The sequence below is a fragment of the Mauremys reevesii genome, linkage group 1 (genome assembly GCF_016161935.1).
Source record: "Mauremys reevesii isolate NIE-2019 linkage group 1, ASM1616193v1, whole genome shotgun sequence".
Classification (NCBI taxonomy): domain Eukaryota; kingdom Metazoa; phylum Chordata; order Testudines; family Geoemydidae; genus Mauremys; species Mauremys reevesii.
In genome coordinates this window covers 210,287,464-210,304,143 of record NC_052623.1, presented here as the reverse complement: position 1 = coordinate 210,304,143, position 16,680 = coordinate 210,287,464, and the positions used below count along the sequence as shown (strand labels likewise).

Here is a 16,680-nt window from a genome sequence, read left to right as displayed (position 1 = left end):
AACAGTACTCAATCATCCCAACACCCCAGGCAGGAGAGTAAATATTCATATCCCCATTTTAGAGATAGGGAAGCTAAGGCACCGAGTAGTTGAGTGACTTGACCAGTCAGTCACACAGTAAGTCCTTGTGACTAGAACCCAAGAATCCTGACTCCCAGCCCTTTGTTTCAACTACTAGAGCGTGCTTCCTCACATACATGTTAGCAAATTGGGTGCTGCCCTTGGTCTCTTGGCTGGTAATCAGCACAGCCCTTGTAGTCACCAAATTTGGGCAGTGCTCAAGGCTTCCCCAAAGCCACGGTCCCATGTTTGCCATCTCTGCTGCTGCACCTTCTCAGTAGGGCAAGATTCACCTTTTGTGGGCCCGGCACCAAACATATTTGTGGGCCCCCATGGGGGCGATGGAGCATGGCACAGGGAGGTTGGTCCCTGGAGTGAGGGGGCGGCCAGAGGCAGCGGTGCATGGCAGGAACAGCCCAGCCCCATCCAAGAGCACTGTTTACAAACCAGCAGTTGCCAGATGCACAGTGGTCCACCAGGCCCTGTGCTGCCAGCATGTCCCTTCACCCTCAGGGATAGGCCTATGCTGTGCCACACAGCGCCCCCACCCAGCACCCCCCGATTCTCTATGACTGGCATCCTCCAGACCTGTTATGCCCAGCGCCTCCCCACAGACTCCCCCATCACAACCGCACTCACTGGCCCTGCTGAGCTAGCACACAGCAGGGATCCCCACTCCCAGCACAGTGCTAGGGGCAGGATAGCTGAAGGTCGGAAGTGGCTCCATCTCCAGGGGTCCAATCCAGCCTTGCCTGCCTGGTTGCAGGAGTGGGTAGGGGAGGGCAGCCACCAACTTCCCCAGCCTGCCACTTCTGCAGAGCGGTAGGGAGAGGCAGGCCCCACCCCAGGGGAGCCCAAAGGGGACGGTCAGCAGCCCGGAGCAGGAGAGACTGAGGGCTCTTCAGGCCGTCAGCAGCCTGCCAGTGATGGGGGCAGAGAGGAGCCCTCAGCCAGCCGGCCGGCTGAGAGGAACTAGCAGTGCGGGGGGGAAGGGCCAGGGGGTGGAGAGGAGCCAGCCGCTCAGGGCGCAGCACAAGTGGAGCGGGCCAGGCTGGTGGGCCTGGCGCCATTGTAAACCCGGTACTGTTTCTCCGTTTTCCCAGTCAAAAGGTCATCTGAGTCCCACCCAGCAGGCAAAGGAGCAGATCGTCCCCACAACACATTCACTCTGCTTGTTTTTGGAGATGTTACTCCCTTCCCATGTGTTTCTCCTCAGCCCTCCTCGGAAATCAGGTTTTGTTCTAGAGAGTCATGCAGAGCAATTGCATTTGTCCTCCTTGCCATCATCTTTAATCATGATTTCCTCTCCCCATCAGGCACACAGCATTTGGTTTTGCTAATCTGCCTCGTTCCTCCTGCCATCCTTCCCTCTCTGTGTTCTTGTATTCATTGGCTCTAGCTTCTCTCGGGTTTTATCCTCGATGCATCATCATTAGCTAATTTCCAGCCAGCCAGTGGCCCCACTATTTATCTCAATATTCTCCCAGTTGTGCTGGAATATGTTTTCCAGTCACTGTGACAGGATCATGTTTGTGCGTCTTTGTCTGACGCTCCTTCGTAACTGAAGTTTTGATGGTTTCTATTATAGCCTCATCCATCCCTGATCCCTTTTCACAAACAGAACTTAAGATGATGATTATTTATTAATATAGGTATCGCTAAAGAATCCATCCTGGAATTATCTGGAGCTATTTATTTACATTACATTGGTTGCCTGAAGGAAGAGTGACAAACCTGCCATCCCCTCTCTCACAGTTTAAAGCCACCGTAATCAAATGTAGGAAGATAATTTCCTAGAGCTCAGAGTGGGGAGCCATTTTTCAACTGACATCTTAGGAGAATAAGAGAGGAGATTCAGTTTCTCTGACAAGGAGAATGTCTCGCTATCACTATGGTGTTTTCTATAGTACCCATCACTCTAGTACCCAGGCAGCTCTGGTGGCACTCCGGCTAACTGTACCAAGGGCCTTTGGGTACTGGGAGCCAATAGGTGCCACCGTTCCTTTGCTTTCTCAAGCTCCGATAGCTGAGCTGGGAATATAGTTATGATCAGTGAGTTAGTTGCCAGAGCCTATTGGTCATAGACACCACAAGGCCAGGGTGTTGTTTGTCTGGGTGCTCACAGCCTGCCAGCACAACTGATCTTAGGTTTGGCCCCAGGGCTGGTGTCTTGCACAGTTCACTTCAGTTTTCTGTGGAATCTTTTATCTATTTATTCATTTATAAGGAGCCCACAGTGAGTCATCTAAGGACCTGATCCAAAGTCCACTGAAGTAAATGGAAGGCTTTCCCTTGACTTTCCTGGGCTTTGGATCAGGGCCCAACACAATAAAACTCAAACATAACAAAGAATCATCCAGTTGTTTGAATACAACTCAAAGCCAGGCAGTAGCCTAACATCTAGCGCAAGGTGTCAAACTCCTTTGGAGGAGGGAGCTGAATTCTATGTTTCATTATGGTCCATAGGCTGGGCTATAATTTCAGGACGTTCTACTCCCCTCGTTCCATGGTGGACCTCCCACTAATTTCAGTGGAGGTTTGCACCGATATCAAGGGGAGAATACAGCCTTTTAGGTCGGAGCTAAACATTATTATTTACTCAGTAATTTGTCACATTCAATATCACTCAATGAGAAAATCTGCAATCCTTTAAGCTACCTTTATTTCTGCCCTTTGTTCCTTTCCTTTCCCATCTCTCTTTCTCCCCTCTTTTTTGTTTTGTGTCTCTTCTCTGTTCTTCCATCTGCGATCCCTTGCCTGCAGTGACTGTCAGTTCCCAGCCATCAAGGGCTTAAATTGATCAGCAGTGGACACTGAAGTTGTCACTTTTGACACTGAAGTATCATCATTGCCCTTTAGAATTGTCACTCCCAATGAGATGAACAGGGAAGGTCACACCTCTGAGCCATTGCTCCAGGCTGTCTGCAGACTCAGGCAGACATGTCATCACTTTGTATTTACACTTGGTTCACATTTAGGAGGTTATTGCTGCAGCAATGAGGCTTAGCCGCTTTTTTATTTTAAAAAAATGAAAGCTTAGAGTGTCCATAACCTGATTGTTTCATGCTGGTCACAGGAATACATCATGAGGGCCACATCTGGTCTGACATCTAAAGATCTCCTCCCTCAGAGGCCCCCTTTTTTGAGCAGCCCAAAGTCTCTTTGTGTACAGAGCCCCTTGGTACACTGCTGCATGGCAACAAACATGCTGAAGGTTCATCCAGATGCTCCCAAGGAAGAGCATTGTACTCAGTGGCCTGGCCTATTGTATCATTCATAGCTCCCAGCCCTCTCAGTCCGCTGTGGCATCATGTGTTGATCCCTTGCCAGTTTGGTCTGTCAGCTCACTCCGCCACTGCTTGTGTATCATATCCATTGTTGTTATGACTATTATTAATAATAAATAACCCTCTGCTCTTCTCCAACCCCTTCTGTCCCCAGATCTCAAAGTATTAATGAGATAAGCCCCACCCCTTCTGTAAAGCAGACAATTATCATCCTCATTTCACGGATGGGGGAACAAAGGCACAGAGAAAGGTAGTGAGTTGCTTAAGGTCACATAAGCTACGTCTACACTACCTGCCCGGGTCGGCGGGTAGCGTTCGACTTCTTGGAGTTCGATATATCGCGTCTCATCTAGATGTGATATATCAAACTCCGAACGCGCTCTCGTCGACTCCGGAACTCCACCACTGCGAACGGCGGTGGCGGAGTCAACGGGGGAGCCGCGGACTTCGATCACGCGGCGTCTGGACGGGTGAGTAGTTCGAACTAAGGTAGTTTGAGTTCAGCTACACTATTCGCGTAACTGAACTTGCGTACCTTAGTTCGACCCCCGCCCTTAGTGTAGCCAGGCCATAGACAGCCTGTGAACCTGGACGTTCTAACTTTGAACTCTGTGTTTTAACCACTAGACCATCTTTTCTCCCAGGGCCAGTGCAACCTATTAGGTGACCTAGGCAGTCGCCTAGGATGCTAGGATTTGGGGGGCGGCATTTTCTTCAGTGGTGACTGCAATGGACGGATCTTTGGCTGCCCCAGACGCCGCCGGCATTTAGGCGGAGGGAACTGGGGCAGGGGAGTGCGGGGAGGGCCGCCTGCAGCAAGTGTGGGGGGGTGGCACGCAGGGGAACTCCCCGCCCCAGCTCACCCCTGCCCCGTCTCCTCCCCGAGCACGCCGTGGCTGCTTCACTTCTCCCGCCTCCCAGGCTTGCGGCGCCTAAGCTGATGGGCGCCGCACGCCGGGGAGGCAGGAGAAGTGAAGCAGCGACCGCGTGCTGAGGGCGGAGGGGGAGCCGGGGTGGGCTGGGGCGGGGAGCGGCCGCACGGCTCCCTAGGCTGGGCGGGAGCTGTCGTGGTGGGGGGCGCCTCAGGGCAGAGGGGGGCAGGGAGCTGCTGTGGGGGTGGGGGGCGCTTCAGGGCGGGGGCGGGTAGGGAGCCGCCACAGGGCTCGGGGACGGGGGAGGGCGCAAGATGGAAATTTCGCCTAGGGCACAAAACATCCTTGCGCCGGCGCTGCTTTCTCCCCTAGATATCAGTCCATCCACACTTTCTTTAAACTGCCCCCCCGACACTTAAAAAGGTATCAGACTTATTTAGTACAAGTGAAAGGCAATTCATAAGTATTTCACTCAAGTCTTTTTCATTTATACTTTCTTGATCCATGTTATTACCTTTTAAAAAAAATTGATCTCCTGTAGTACAAAGACAAACAACGCTTACTTCCCTGTGTTCAGTAAGAGACTCTGCTTGGCTGCCCTGACCCAGCTGCCCATGCCAGGGCTTGAACCGCAGGACTTCTTTGTAAGCAGATGGCTTCAGAGAACAGAGCAATTATCTGCCACTAGCAGTGCCAAGCCTGGTGTGCAGCTGATTAATAAGTGATGAACTCCTGCACTGCCTCACTCAGAGGTGCATCTGGTGTGGCCCAGCACACCACCACTTTCTTTTCCTCCTAAGGTTAATCTTCAAGGAGACTGACAAGTCATTTAGGCTCAAAATTTAGATTTTGGTTTTTTTAAATGTTACAAAATGTTACATGAGTTAAAAAGGACTGTCAGCAGAGAGCCTGACTGACCTCAGATCCACCAGTGTTAATCAGGAATAACGCCATTAAAACCCAGACACTTACACTGGAGTAAACTTGGAGTACATGCCCAGGAGACTCAGCGGGCATGTAGTGGGATGGCTACCCCAAGCCACCACCTGGGATACCCCAACTACACCGCTATTTTTACTGTGCTAGCTCGAGCAGAGTTAGCTCAGGAACATCTGTGCAGGCTGGGAATCACACTTCTCCCCTCAAGTGTAGACATACCTTCAGTGTCACTGAGATCACAGTTGGGGCCCAATTGTTGTAGGGGTTTTATTTAATTGAAACCTGTCTCCGCAGTGTTAGGAGCTTGAGAACCAGAGAGCGAAACTGACTGCCATTCCAAGTAATATATACTTCTTGACAGGGCCGGCTCTATCATTTTTGCTGCCCCAAGCGAAAAAAAAAAAGCCACCCAAACTGCTGAAGCAAAAAAAAAAAAGCCGCTCAGACTGTGCTGCCCCAAGAATGGACGGAATGCTGCTCCTTAGCATGTGCCTCCCCAGGCACGTGCTTCCTCCGCTGGTGCCTGGAGCTGGCCTGCTTCTCGAGCACCTTTTATGTGAGCAACTCCAAGTGCCTTACCAACAGCAGTTATCTGAGCCCGCAGCCCTCCTGTCTGACAGGTGGGGAAACTGAGGCACAGAGAACAGACCTGAGTAGCCCAGGGTCATGCAACAAGTGAATGGTCGCATGCTGAGCAGAGCACAAAATGAAACAAACAGCATCAGTGGTGACGAGTCAGTTACTCTGAAATTCTTTGCATGTCAGGTGGTGTTAATAACACAGGGAAGGACAGTTTTTAAATAGAAATTTCAAGCTTGGCAGCCCCCAGGTCAGAAAACGGGTTTGCAAAATATTTTTTAAATCCTCTGTAAAGAAGAAACCCCCCAAAATACCCAGCAGAGGGCAGGGTGACGGCACGGAGGGCTCTCTGTTCTTTTTAGCTGGCATTGTTCATATTGTAATGGCTGGCATTTCCTTCCTTACTTTGTGTTTGCTTGATTCTAGCTGAGATGGAAGCCTTTTGAGATCCCGAGAGCCTCTGAAAAAAAACTGGACTTTGTGAGCGTAAGTCAAGCAGCTGGAGCCTCCCGGGGCATTTCCCTTCTTTGTAGAGTTTAGCAGAGCAGATAGCAATACTGTGCAGTTTGCAGAGGGGAAACTGAGGCACAGAGAGCCCACTGACTTGCCCGAGATCATACAGTGAGTCAATGGTAGAGCTAGGAATAGAACCCAGGAGTCCTGCTCTTACTACTAGATTGTACGCTGGCAATAAACAGAGCAGCCAAACCTCGCCTATAGCGTTCTGGTACCGAAAAGTTGGAAGGGCTTTTTGCAGCCATAGATCCCCAACTGAAATCAGCCAGGCCACTCAAAGCCAGAATTCCCTATCCTCCCAAGCTGGGCCTGACTCTGGAACTACAGAGTGAGAGACTCGCTGCTCCCTGGGGACAGACAGGGGATAGATAGATTCCGGCTGAGCCCAGCCCCATTCCTCTTAGGAGCTCCCTAGCAAACGCTGTGAGGAGGGCAGCAGTGCCGTCACAAGGGCGAGGTGAGTGAGGCACTTGCCTCCGGCGCACAAAGCGGTGGAGAAAAGACAAAAAAAGCCGCTGGCACGGAGATGTTTATAACCTGGGTGATTCCCCCACCACCTTCCTGGCCTGGGAGCAGAGAGTCCCTGTCTCTCCCCTGCAGCTCCATGCTGCCGCAGGGTCCTAGTGCCCCCATCTCCACTCCCAGGGCAGACTGACTCTGAGCCTGCCCTTCCCCCTCAGACCCTTTCATTTTACAATGGGACCCTCCACCAGCACAGGGGGCCCCCCACCTGCAGTCACCGCTCCTGCCCCAAGCTGGGCCAGGAGGCAGCCCCATCCCTCACCCGCAGTGAGGCTACAGTCAGGGGCAACAGCAGGGGAGGAGGCACATGCAGGACCCTCCGGCACCCACCATGGGGGAGGTGAGGGAAATTCCTGGACCTGAGAGGGGCCCTAGGAGCACATGCAGTGACAGTGGTGGGGGTGAGTGTGCTGCTGGGGGGTGGGGAAGGGGGGCTCCTCCCCCAGAGCTTGCTGCTGCTGGCAGGGAAAGGGCTGTGGGGAGTCCTCCTCTCTGGCTCCTGTCCCGGAGCAGCCTGTCTGCACCCCAAACTCATCCCCAGCCCTGCCCCACCCCAGAGCCCACACCTCAGCCGGAGCTTTCACCCCCCCACCGCACCCTCAACCCTCTACCCAATCCCTGAGCCCCTCCAGCACCCCAAACACCTCATCTGCAGTCCCAGACAGAGCCCTCACCCCCGACACCCCTACTCTCACCCTGAGCCCCTCCCACACTCCAAACCTTTCATCTGCAGCCACAACCCACAGCCCTCACCCCTGCACCCCTCCCATACCCAAACTCCCTCCCAGAACCTGCACCCCCTTCTATCCCCAAACTCCCTCCCAGAGCCTGCACCCCAATCCCCTGCCCCAGCCTAGGGCCTGCACCCCAGACCCCCTCCCTCACCCAAACTCCCTCCCAGAGCCTTGGGGAGGTGGGGGGGCAGAGTTTGGGCAGGGGTGGGTTCTGGGCACCACCAAAATTTCTACAAACCTGCCACCCCTGATCCTGCCCTGCAGACCTGAACTCCCAGCATTCTCAGGACACATGCTGATCCCTAGTGGCCACTGCCGATATCCAGCATCTCCCTCCTCTCTCAACCTATGATTGGAACTGGACTGGAACCAAAGACCATCTTGGAAGCAACATTACCAGCCCAAGCAGTCAAAAATCACGAGTTAGAGTCCCCAAAATCACAGGCTCTACCGCCGCCACTTCATTCATTCTTTGGCGGCAATTCAGCGACAGGCCCTTCCCTCCGAGAGGGACTGAGGGACCTGCTGCCAAAGAGCTGGCCCTGGAGGAGGGCGCAATTTTATATTCTTGCCTCGGGCACAAAAATACCTAGTTACGGCTCTGGAGGACAGACACCTGGGGTAGCTCATCTCGGGGAGAGGGTGTTCCCCACTCTCTACCAGTGACTACTGGGCTGGGTCTGTGTCTTCTGCCACAGTTTTCAAAGCCCCCTCCTCCCTTTTACTGGACTTTAGAGAAGCTTCATGCACTGTTAGCCAGTGGCCTGCTGCTCTGCCGCATATTCAGCTTTGAGTGATCTCCAAAGATCAGGGTCATTTTAAACAACAGCAAACAACAGTCATATGGACACAGGGACCCCAGCCAGCAGAGGTGGGATCTGCGAGGAAGGAGGGAGTCCAGCCAGTGGGGCGAGCCCCATCTAAGGGGGTGGAGGGATCTTGTCTCCATCCAGCTACCTGCTGCTCTTTCTAACTCAGTGTGTTTGTCTCCTAGGGTTTGCACACATTGTGTGGAGCTGGGGAGCCCAAGTCACGCAATGGGATTGCGATCCACATCTTCACCTGTAACACCTCCATGATTAATAGGTCAGTGACTATTAGATTTGAGGTCAAGGTTTTCCAGGGCTGTTAGTTTGCAAGTGATAGGCTTTGTCTACACTAGCATGTCTGCTGGCAAAACTTTTGTTGTTCAAAGGTGTGAAAAAATACACCCCTGACCGACATAAGTTTCACCAGCAAAAGTGCTGGTGTGGACAGCATAATGTTGGTGGGAGACATTCTCCTGCTGACATAGCTACCGCCGCTCGTTGGAGGTGGTTTAACTATGCTGACGGGAGAGCTCTCTCCCACCAGCAAAGAGTGACTGCACATGAGACCTTACAACAGCACAGCTGTAGTGGTACTGCTCAGCTGTGCCGCTGTAAGGTTCGTAGTATAGACACAGCCTTAGTGTTAGTTTGCAGCCATCCCGATACCATCTGTAATTCATTGCAAATGCTCGCTGAGAGCACAGACCACATAGCAACTGTTTTGCAAATAACAATGCCTAGATATCCCCTAAATTCATGTGCACACAACAAAAGTACTTAGATACTATGGTGATGAACTCCCTTGGGTAAACATCATGCAAAGAGATGGGGCGCACATTGATCAGCAGGGAGGTGGGAATGATGAAGGGTTCATAGCAGGGGCGGCTCTAGACACAGCGCCGCGGCAGCGCGCGGGGCGCGGCGGTCGGCGGCGCGGCATGAGCTTCTCTTCCCTCGCGCCGCTGGGCCCCTGCCGGCAGTCCGGGGGGCCGGAGCGCCGACACCTGCGCGGCGGCGACGTCGGCCTTCTCCTCCCGCCTGCTCCTCGAGCTCCCGCCGGCCGCGCCAGACGCGCCGGTCCGGCCGCCGCCGGCCCCTGCGCGCGGCATGCGGGCAGGCGGGCTCAAACGACAGGGAGGAAAGAGGCGACGCGAAGCGCGCGCGGAAGGCGCGGGCGCGCCGCTCTGCGCCTTGCGGCAAGCTACTTAGAGCCGCCCCTGGTTCATAGATCCTTATCCCACAGACCAAGATCACCCTTGGAGGTCAATAATACTTAATATCACACCTGACAGACATTAACAGTTTCTCACAAGAATTCTGTCAGGTGGGTCAGCATCATGATCTCCATTTTACAGATGGGGAAATGGAGGCTCAGAGGGGGGAAGTGATTTGGCCAAGGTCACAGAGGAAGGACGTTAGCAGAGGCAAGACTAGTCCTCGGGAGTTCCTAGTCCTGTGCTTTGTGCATTAGATCATCCTGCCTCCTGCATGCCTCTATGTGCTGAGTCTCCACCAACCCTGTGAGTGGGGCTTCCAAGGTTGCCTCCATTGGCATCACTGACACGCTACCTGCCCAAGAGACCCTCATGTTACAGCCTGTAGTATGTGTGTGCCTGTGCTCCTTTTTCTTTAGGTGCTTTTACAATTCAGATGGAGACTTCCTGATTGGTGAGTTACCGATGTGACTTCTGTTTCCGCCCCATCAGTGCTAATCTCTGTTGCCATCAGCCCTCCTCTCTGTTTCTCCCAACCCCTGGTTCGTTCTTCTTTCTGGGAAGGTTTGGACTGGTGGTCAGTGATCAACATCACTCCTGGACCATCCAAAATTGGGATGGTTTGGTAATGGTTGAATTGCCTGCCACATTCAGCGTCTCTCTCTCAGCCGAGGATTGCAAGTCTCTCTTTGTTTTTTCAACAGGGCCTAGATTCCTTGGCTAGCTAGTCAGTGTCTGGTTCCTAGTGCTCTGCATCTGTCTGCTATTGTGGGAATCCTATTAGGCATGTCATAAAAGCCCTTGAGGTTTTCTGGAAACTATAAACCCTGGGATTGATAGACAGCTCACAGATTTGCTTCAGTCCAAGACTAGTGAATCTTTGACAGCGGATCTGTGCTCCTGAGTTCCACCAGACTAGGGTGTCCAAACTTGCAACAATAAGTGTTGCATTGGCACTTGAAATTCATGCATATTTAAATACTTTATTTCACCAAAAATAAATGCATGTGACCCTGATATTTGTTTATATCTTTTTTTGATTGATTGATTAATAGAAACGACTTGGTGATGAACTCATTCATCAGCAAAAACCCCAAAATACCAAACCGCAGTTCTTCAGCTCTCTCCCCAGCAGGAGGTGAAAGGGAGAGGACACACTGCATGAATTTACAGGCCTTCCCGTTACAGTGTGGGCCCTCCTGAGCCAGTACATTCAAGAGAATGAATGCAAAGGTTAACTAAAGACCGTAAGCCCCGGCTCTGGTAGAGTAGGAAGTGAATCATACTGGGTCTCTGCTGAATATCAAAGAAGTGAAGGGGCAACCACGTGGGAAAGCAGGATCCTGTAGCCCTTGGAGACACAGGTTACATCTTTGGTGAGGGGGAGAGGCTCCTCACGTGAGAGAATGTGTTGAGTAATCGCCCGAACCACTGCCTTGAGGTATAGCGCAACAGTAACCTCTGTCCCCCTTTTTTTGTATTCTCAGAGTTCAGAAGTTTGGACTCACTACCACTCAAAAATTAATTTATTCTCCTAGTGGGGTAGGCACAAGGGAAGAGGAACTGACTGGCTGGCTCTGGGGATTGGCATATGGAGCCTTTCACATCTAGGTCTCTAATTTAAATCCATCCTCAGCTGCTAGGCCCAGATCCTCAAAGGTGTTTAGGCACCTTGTTTCCTTTGGTTTCAATGGGAGTTAGGCACCTAAATATTTTTGAGGAGCTGGGCCCTAGTGACTGAACACTGCTCCCATCTAATGGCTCTTCACTGGCCCTTAGGTGAAATGAATGTGAGGAACTCAGGACAATTCTTAGTGGATATATAAACCAATCACAGCTGTCATTAACTGGACTTCTTGTTGTCAGTTTAACCTGAGACCAAGTACTGAATGGCTCAAGAAGGCTGAATTTGCATCTTACCCTCCAAGGTGATCCCGCTGGCTGGAGAGCAGTGAGAAGCACAGTTGCGCTACTGCAGCCTGCTCTGTGGATACAGAGCGGTCAATCTGGCATCATTCATCAGCAGTTACTTCTTTGAACAACAAAAGAACGTTGTTCTGTACTTTTTTTCTGTCTGAGCAATTTATTTGCCTGCAACATTAGTCTGCTTCTGTTTGCTGCTTACAGACAACATTTCTCCCTAGGCCACAGTGTGAGGTTGATGGTGGAGGCAGGAAGAACAGAGTGCATCTGCAGCTAAGAGAATCAGGAGCCTTCCTAGGAGGCTGGTAGCATACCGGGGAGAAGAATGAATGTGCAGATTGAAGCTTCTAAACTGTGACTTTTGGTGATAGGAAAACCCTCCAGTTCCTCAGTGTCCTCTGCTTATGTTCCCTTCCCACAGTGCCACAGCAAGGGAAGCTGCTCATCACCACCGAGTTTGGCAAATTACTGGTGGAGCCCAATGAGATCTGTGTCATTCAGGTGAGGACTAGGCAGGATTACACCTCCTGCTGGCTTGTTTTTGGAGGGAACCTCCAAAAGCACGCTGCTGACATTGAAACAGTGAGTTTTGCTCGACCTCAGTCGAACCCCAGAGAGCTGGACTAACTCAGGAGACCTTAAACGTTGCTCAGCAGAGGCTGTATTAGGAACTTGCCACGAACCCCTGGGCTGGCCTAATTTGTGTACAGTGCACCAGTCACAGCCACCCTAGTCTTTAATAGAGAGGCATACAGTGTGGCATGAGCTGCTTGAATCCAGTTTTAGCACTGCATGCTGGGATATGTAGGCCCAGCAAGCCATGCCACCATGTTAAACTTGAGGGCAGCCTTGGGGGGGCACCTTGTAGAAGTCAGTTGTCAGCATTTGGCCCACAAGCTGCACATTGGCCACCTCTGCATGAACCTCTTGTTGGCTGTAACAACCATCTTGAGCTGCTCTTGAGATCTACTTTTCTTTTTCCCCCTCCTAGCAAGGGATGCGTTTCAGTGTGGAGGTGTTTGGAGAAACCAGGGGCTACATCCTGGAGGTGTATGGCGCGCATTTCGAGCTACCTGACCTGGGACCCATCGGTAAAGATTCACCATCAAGTTTACAGTGGGTTCCGTGGGGCCAGAGTGCTACAAGAGCAAGGGACTGCGAACCAAAATCCATTCCTCCTTCCTCCCCAGGCTTTCCATTCACATGGGATACAGAAGGCCAGGTCCATCCTCTTCTTGTAGCAAACTCCCTTTTACGACATAGGAAGGCTTAAAATTTCAGAGGCCTCTCTGCTAAGAATGAATTTGAAGCCTCAGTATGAGATGCTCAATAGGATGCTCTTCAGTTGCTCCCTGACAAATGGACACTATCATTTCACAGAGTAGCCCCCATTCCCAACGAAACACTTGGAAGGCCATTAATTCCCTGATCCCCCCGGAACAGAGAAATTCTTCCCACCCCAGTCTTGTCCCCCAGCTGGCTCATTCCAAACATGCTCTTGGCCTTTTAGATCTTTATAGATCTACTTGTTTTTTTGAAACTCCTTTTACGGACATTGGGCTAAATTCTGCTCTCAGCCGCACCGGTATACATCAGTCACTCCAGTGACTCTGTGGAGGTATTTTGGATTTACACTAGTGTAACTGAGAGAAAAATTTAGCTCTGTGACTATAGTTAGAAATGTAGGGCTAAATTTCTGAAGTTTCATGCACTAGGGAAGCTGCATTAAAGGTATGCATACCTGCTGCACAGCCAGCGTCTGGCATCTGCCTGCCCAGACCAGCATTTGCACCTGCAATTTGGGTAACCAGCCATTTGTGCTCCGTTACTGTACCTGCTTAGTGTGTGTAAGTGCTTGTTGGTGCAAGTACACAAGGCCAAAAGTCCACATACCCTTCTAACTACAGAAGGTCTTCGGCTTTGCATTGTGTTCTCAGAGGATGGAGGACGAAGAGGAGGAGTCTCAGATTTTCTTCCCCCATCTCCGACGCATGGGACAAGAACCCAGAAAGGATTCTTCCAAAGAGGAAATTGCTGTGGGAACTGGAGATCATTAAATGGGAAGGATAGGAGCCAGGTCTCAAATGTAGTCTTCTCTCTTCAGTTGGAGAACTATGTAACTGGCAACTGTTTGGCCAGAAACAACCAGAATGCCCCCTCCTGTGTGATGTGTGCTCTGCAGATCCTTTGCCTTGTTCACTGCATGCACTACAGTCCTGTGGAATGAGATTATAAGACTGATTGTTTGGCACCCTTAACTGTAGCACTCCAGCCAGGATATGGTGATTTCATGTCGTCGTTGCAGTCAGTGCCTGTTTCATATGATTTATACTATTTTGCCTATGTATTTGTAACAAGCTTTTTCATTAGTTAGCTTTTTTCAGAGACATCTTTGGAATTTTTGAGTCTCCGAGAGGGGAGAAATCTATTCTAACATTCTCTTTTTGGAGAAAAGAAAATTATTGTACTTGCCTGCAATGCTTCTTTTCAGGAGGTAGTAATTATAAGAGATCCTCTCCCTACCAGCCACCCAGCTTCCCCCCAGAGATCATGATGCTTTATATTTTATTCTTGTTTAACTTCACTTTTCACTTGAAAACTGACAGCTGGAGGAAAGTATTGACTGTTAAACCTCAGCAGCAGATATATTCCTGGCACTTTTATCCAAGGAAGTCAAAGTAATAATAACAATAATAATAATGAGAAGAAGAAGAATGCTTAGCATTCATATGGTGCTTTACACTTGAAAATGCTCTACAGACATTAACTAATTCTTACAATACACCTAAAACTCAATAAGTACCATTAGCCTCGTTTTATTATTATTTTCCACACATCCAGAAATGTGCTAGTGCCTGATGACTTTCTAGAGATCTTTCCCCAAGGTTAGACAACTAGTCAGTGACAGAGCCAGGAATGGAAAGTCCCTGATGTCTAATCCGTCTTCTGCCACCCCAAGGTAACTTTCCCGACTATTGAGGGTGTGTAACAGTGTAGTAATCAGAGCTGTGAGAGTTGTCTGATTCTCATGATGGGAACATAGACTTAAATGCCAGGGCGTGTAACAGTGACCCCTGTCTGAGAGTAAAGATTACAGGTCAATAGTTTTGTTGGGCACAATAAGCCTCTTTATGGAGTACATTCAAACTCCAAAAATGCACTGGTATAACCAGGGAAGGACAACAGTCCCAACTTTGTAAAGATATCGCCTATAATCTTGCTACTTTCTTTTTTTTCTACCTGAGGGGCCAATGGTCTGGCTAACCCACGAGATTTCTTAGTGCCAGTTGCCTGGTATGAAGATCGCCAAGTAGCAGGTGACTACACAGTGATCAGCAAGTACCAGGGCAAATTGTTTTCAGCCCAACAGGTAAGGAAATCAGAGTCCTTTTCACAAAGACTGGATCACACTGAAGCTCTATTAGTTATAATAAGTGCACACTGTAGGATGTACTATTTACCAGCATGGCAAAGAACTTTGGGGACCAATCCTTCTCCCACTGAAGTCAGCGGCCAAATTCCCATTTTGTTAAATGAAAGCAGGATTGAGCCCGTTGTTTGTTGGCACGTTAAAAGGCTCTTCATCCGTAGTAAATGTTTCTTAAAGAATTGTTTGACTCTGAAGTTAGTGATTCTTTGCCTCTAGGTGATGATTTTTACCTCACTGCTTCCAAATGCTATTCAGTGGCCTATGTGAAAAAGCAGGAGTGTGTTTTTGTGGGAGGCCATTGGTCTAATTTCTAGTGGGCAGGTGTTCCCATCACAAAAAATTGCCATTACAACTATTTCCTTATGGGTGGTGTCAGCAGTGAAGCCAAGGAGTAAATGTGCCTTGGACACCAAACTCCCCTCTCATCACTAGAAACGGGGCAGGACTGAGGCCCATTGGCAGGGTATGGCGAGGTGGAACGTGCCTTGCCACTGCCCAAGCAATACCCATTCTATGGATACAGAGGGGGCTTCGGACTCCAGGCTGTCAATCAGGCACCATTTACTAACACTGAATGTGTTTTGAATTACAGAGCAGTGCCCTGTATGTTAGCAGCATGTTGGAGAGCACTGGGGATAATCCTCTGCTGCCTTTGTTCTTGATTTGATAGGATTTCTCCCCATTCAATGTGGTGGCCTGGCATGGGAACTACACACCCTACAAATACAATCTGGATAACTTTATGGTCATCAATTCTGTTGCGTTTGACCACGCGGTAAGTTCTAAGGCTGTCAATATAGGCATGTATGAGGTGGAGCAATGAAATTGGCACCTATGAAATCTAAAGCCATTGGGAGTTGTGGGTGCTCAACACCACAGAAAAATTAGGTCTCATATTAGGAGCCTAAATAAAGATTTAGGAGCATAACTGGGGTACCTAAGTTTGAAAATTTTGACCTAATTTCTCCAGTGCCACACAATGTGTCAGTGGCAGAGATGGAAATAGAACCTGGGACACTCCTATTGCCCAGTCTCCTGCAACACACTACCCCGCCTCTTCATCTCAGTCTTCTGCTTGCCACACCACAAGGCCAAAGTCTAATTCAGCCTGAAACAAATGTCTGTAAGTCCTTGGAGTTGGGACCTAATCCGGCAGTGGTGTAAATGGCAGTGTAAGATGCACAGCAGGTAACTGGTGAATTAGAAAACAGATGTCAGTGGCAAGTCTGTGTAGCTTGTACCACGTTGGCATCTCAAGAACCTGTGACTTTCAGTCTCCTTGAAAAGAGCTGGGAAAGCACTGAACAGGGCTGTGCAAGGCAAGACAGTTCCCACACAGAGTGGGCCCAATTCTCCAGTCCATTACACTTGTTTTATGTTGGGTGAAACTGGTGTAACAGGGAGGGAACGCAGGCCTTACATCAGGGAATCTTACACCCTCCTGATTGTTGCTTTTCCTGTTATACCTTGAATAGGTAAAGGGGGGAATATAAGGTACAGTCCTTTTGCACACCTGCTAAATTGATCGGACTTAGTCTAGTTTATCACTTACTCCTGATTTTTGACTGACTTACACCAGGCATGTTGCTGAAAGCACTGTGTGTCCCTGCTGCGTTTGGACCACAGCTGTCTTTCAGTAATATTATATAGTTATTATTAATTACTATTATTGCTGTTGTGGGAGCACTTGGAGTCCACAACCAGGTTGAACTCCATTGTACTAGGCCCTATATGAACATATAAAAAATGCCAGTCCTAGTGCCAAAGAGCTTGCGCTCTGAGAGACAAGACATAA

General features: G+C 50.0%; 1 protein-coding gene across 8 annotated transcripts in view; it reads left to right on the top strand.

Annotated features, from left to right (window-relative positions):
• HGD (homogentisate 1,2-dioxygenase) overlaps nucleotides 1-16,680 on the top strand; it is a 59,144-nt gene that overhangs the window by 30,741 nt on the left and 11,723 nt on the right. For all 8 annotated transcript variants that reach the window (XM_039528838.1, XM_039528806.1, XM_039528786.1 and 5 more), the window contains 7 exons: nucleotides 6,164-6,223; nucleotides 8,504-8,595; nucleotides 9,952-9,986; nucleotides 11,877-11,956; nucleotides 12,447-12,546; nucleotides 14,701-14,825; nucleotides 15,556-15,660. In XM_039528838.1, the coding sequence (XP_039384772.1) occupies nucleotides 6,164-6,223; nucleotides 8,504-8,595; nucleotides 9,952-9,986; nucleotides 11,877-11,956; nucleotides 12,447-12,546; nucleotides 14,701-14,825; nucleotides 15,556-15,660 (597 nt within the window). The remainder of the gene's footprint in view (nucleotides 1-6,163; nucleotides 6,224-8,503; nucleotides 8,596-9,951; nucleotides 9,987-11,876; nucleotides 11,957-12,446; nucleotides 12,547-14,700; nucleotides 14,826-15,555; nucleotides 15,661-16,680) is intronic.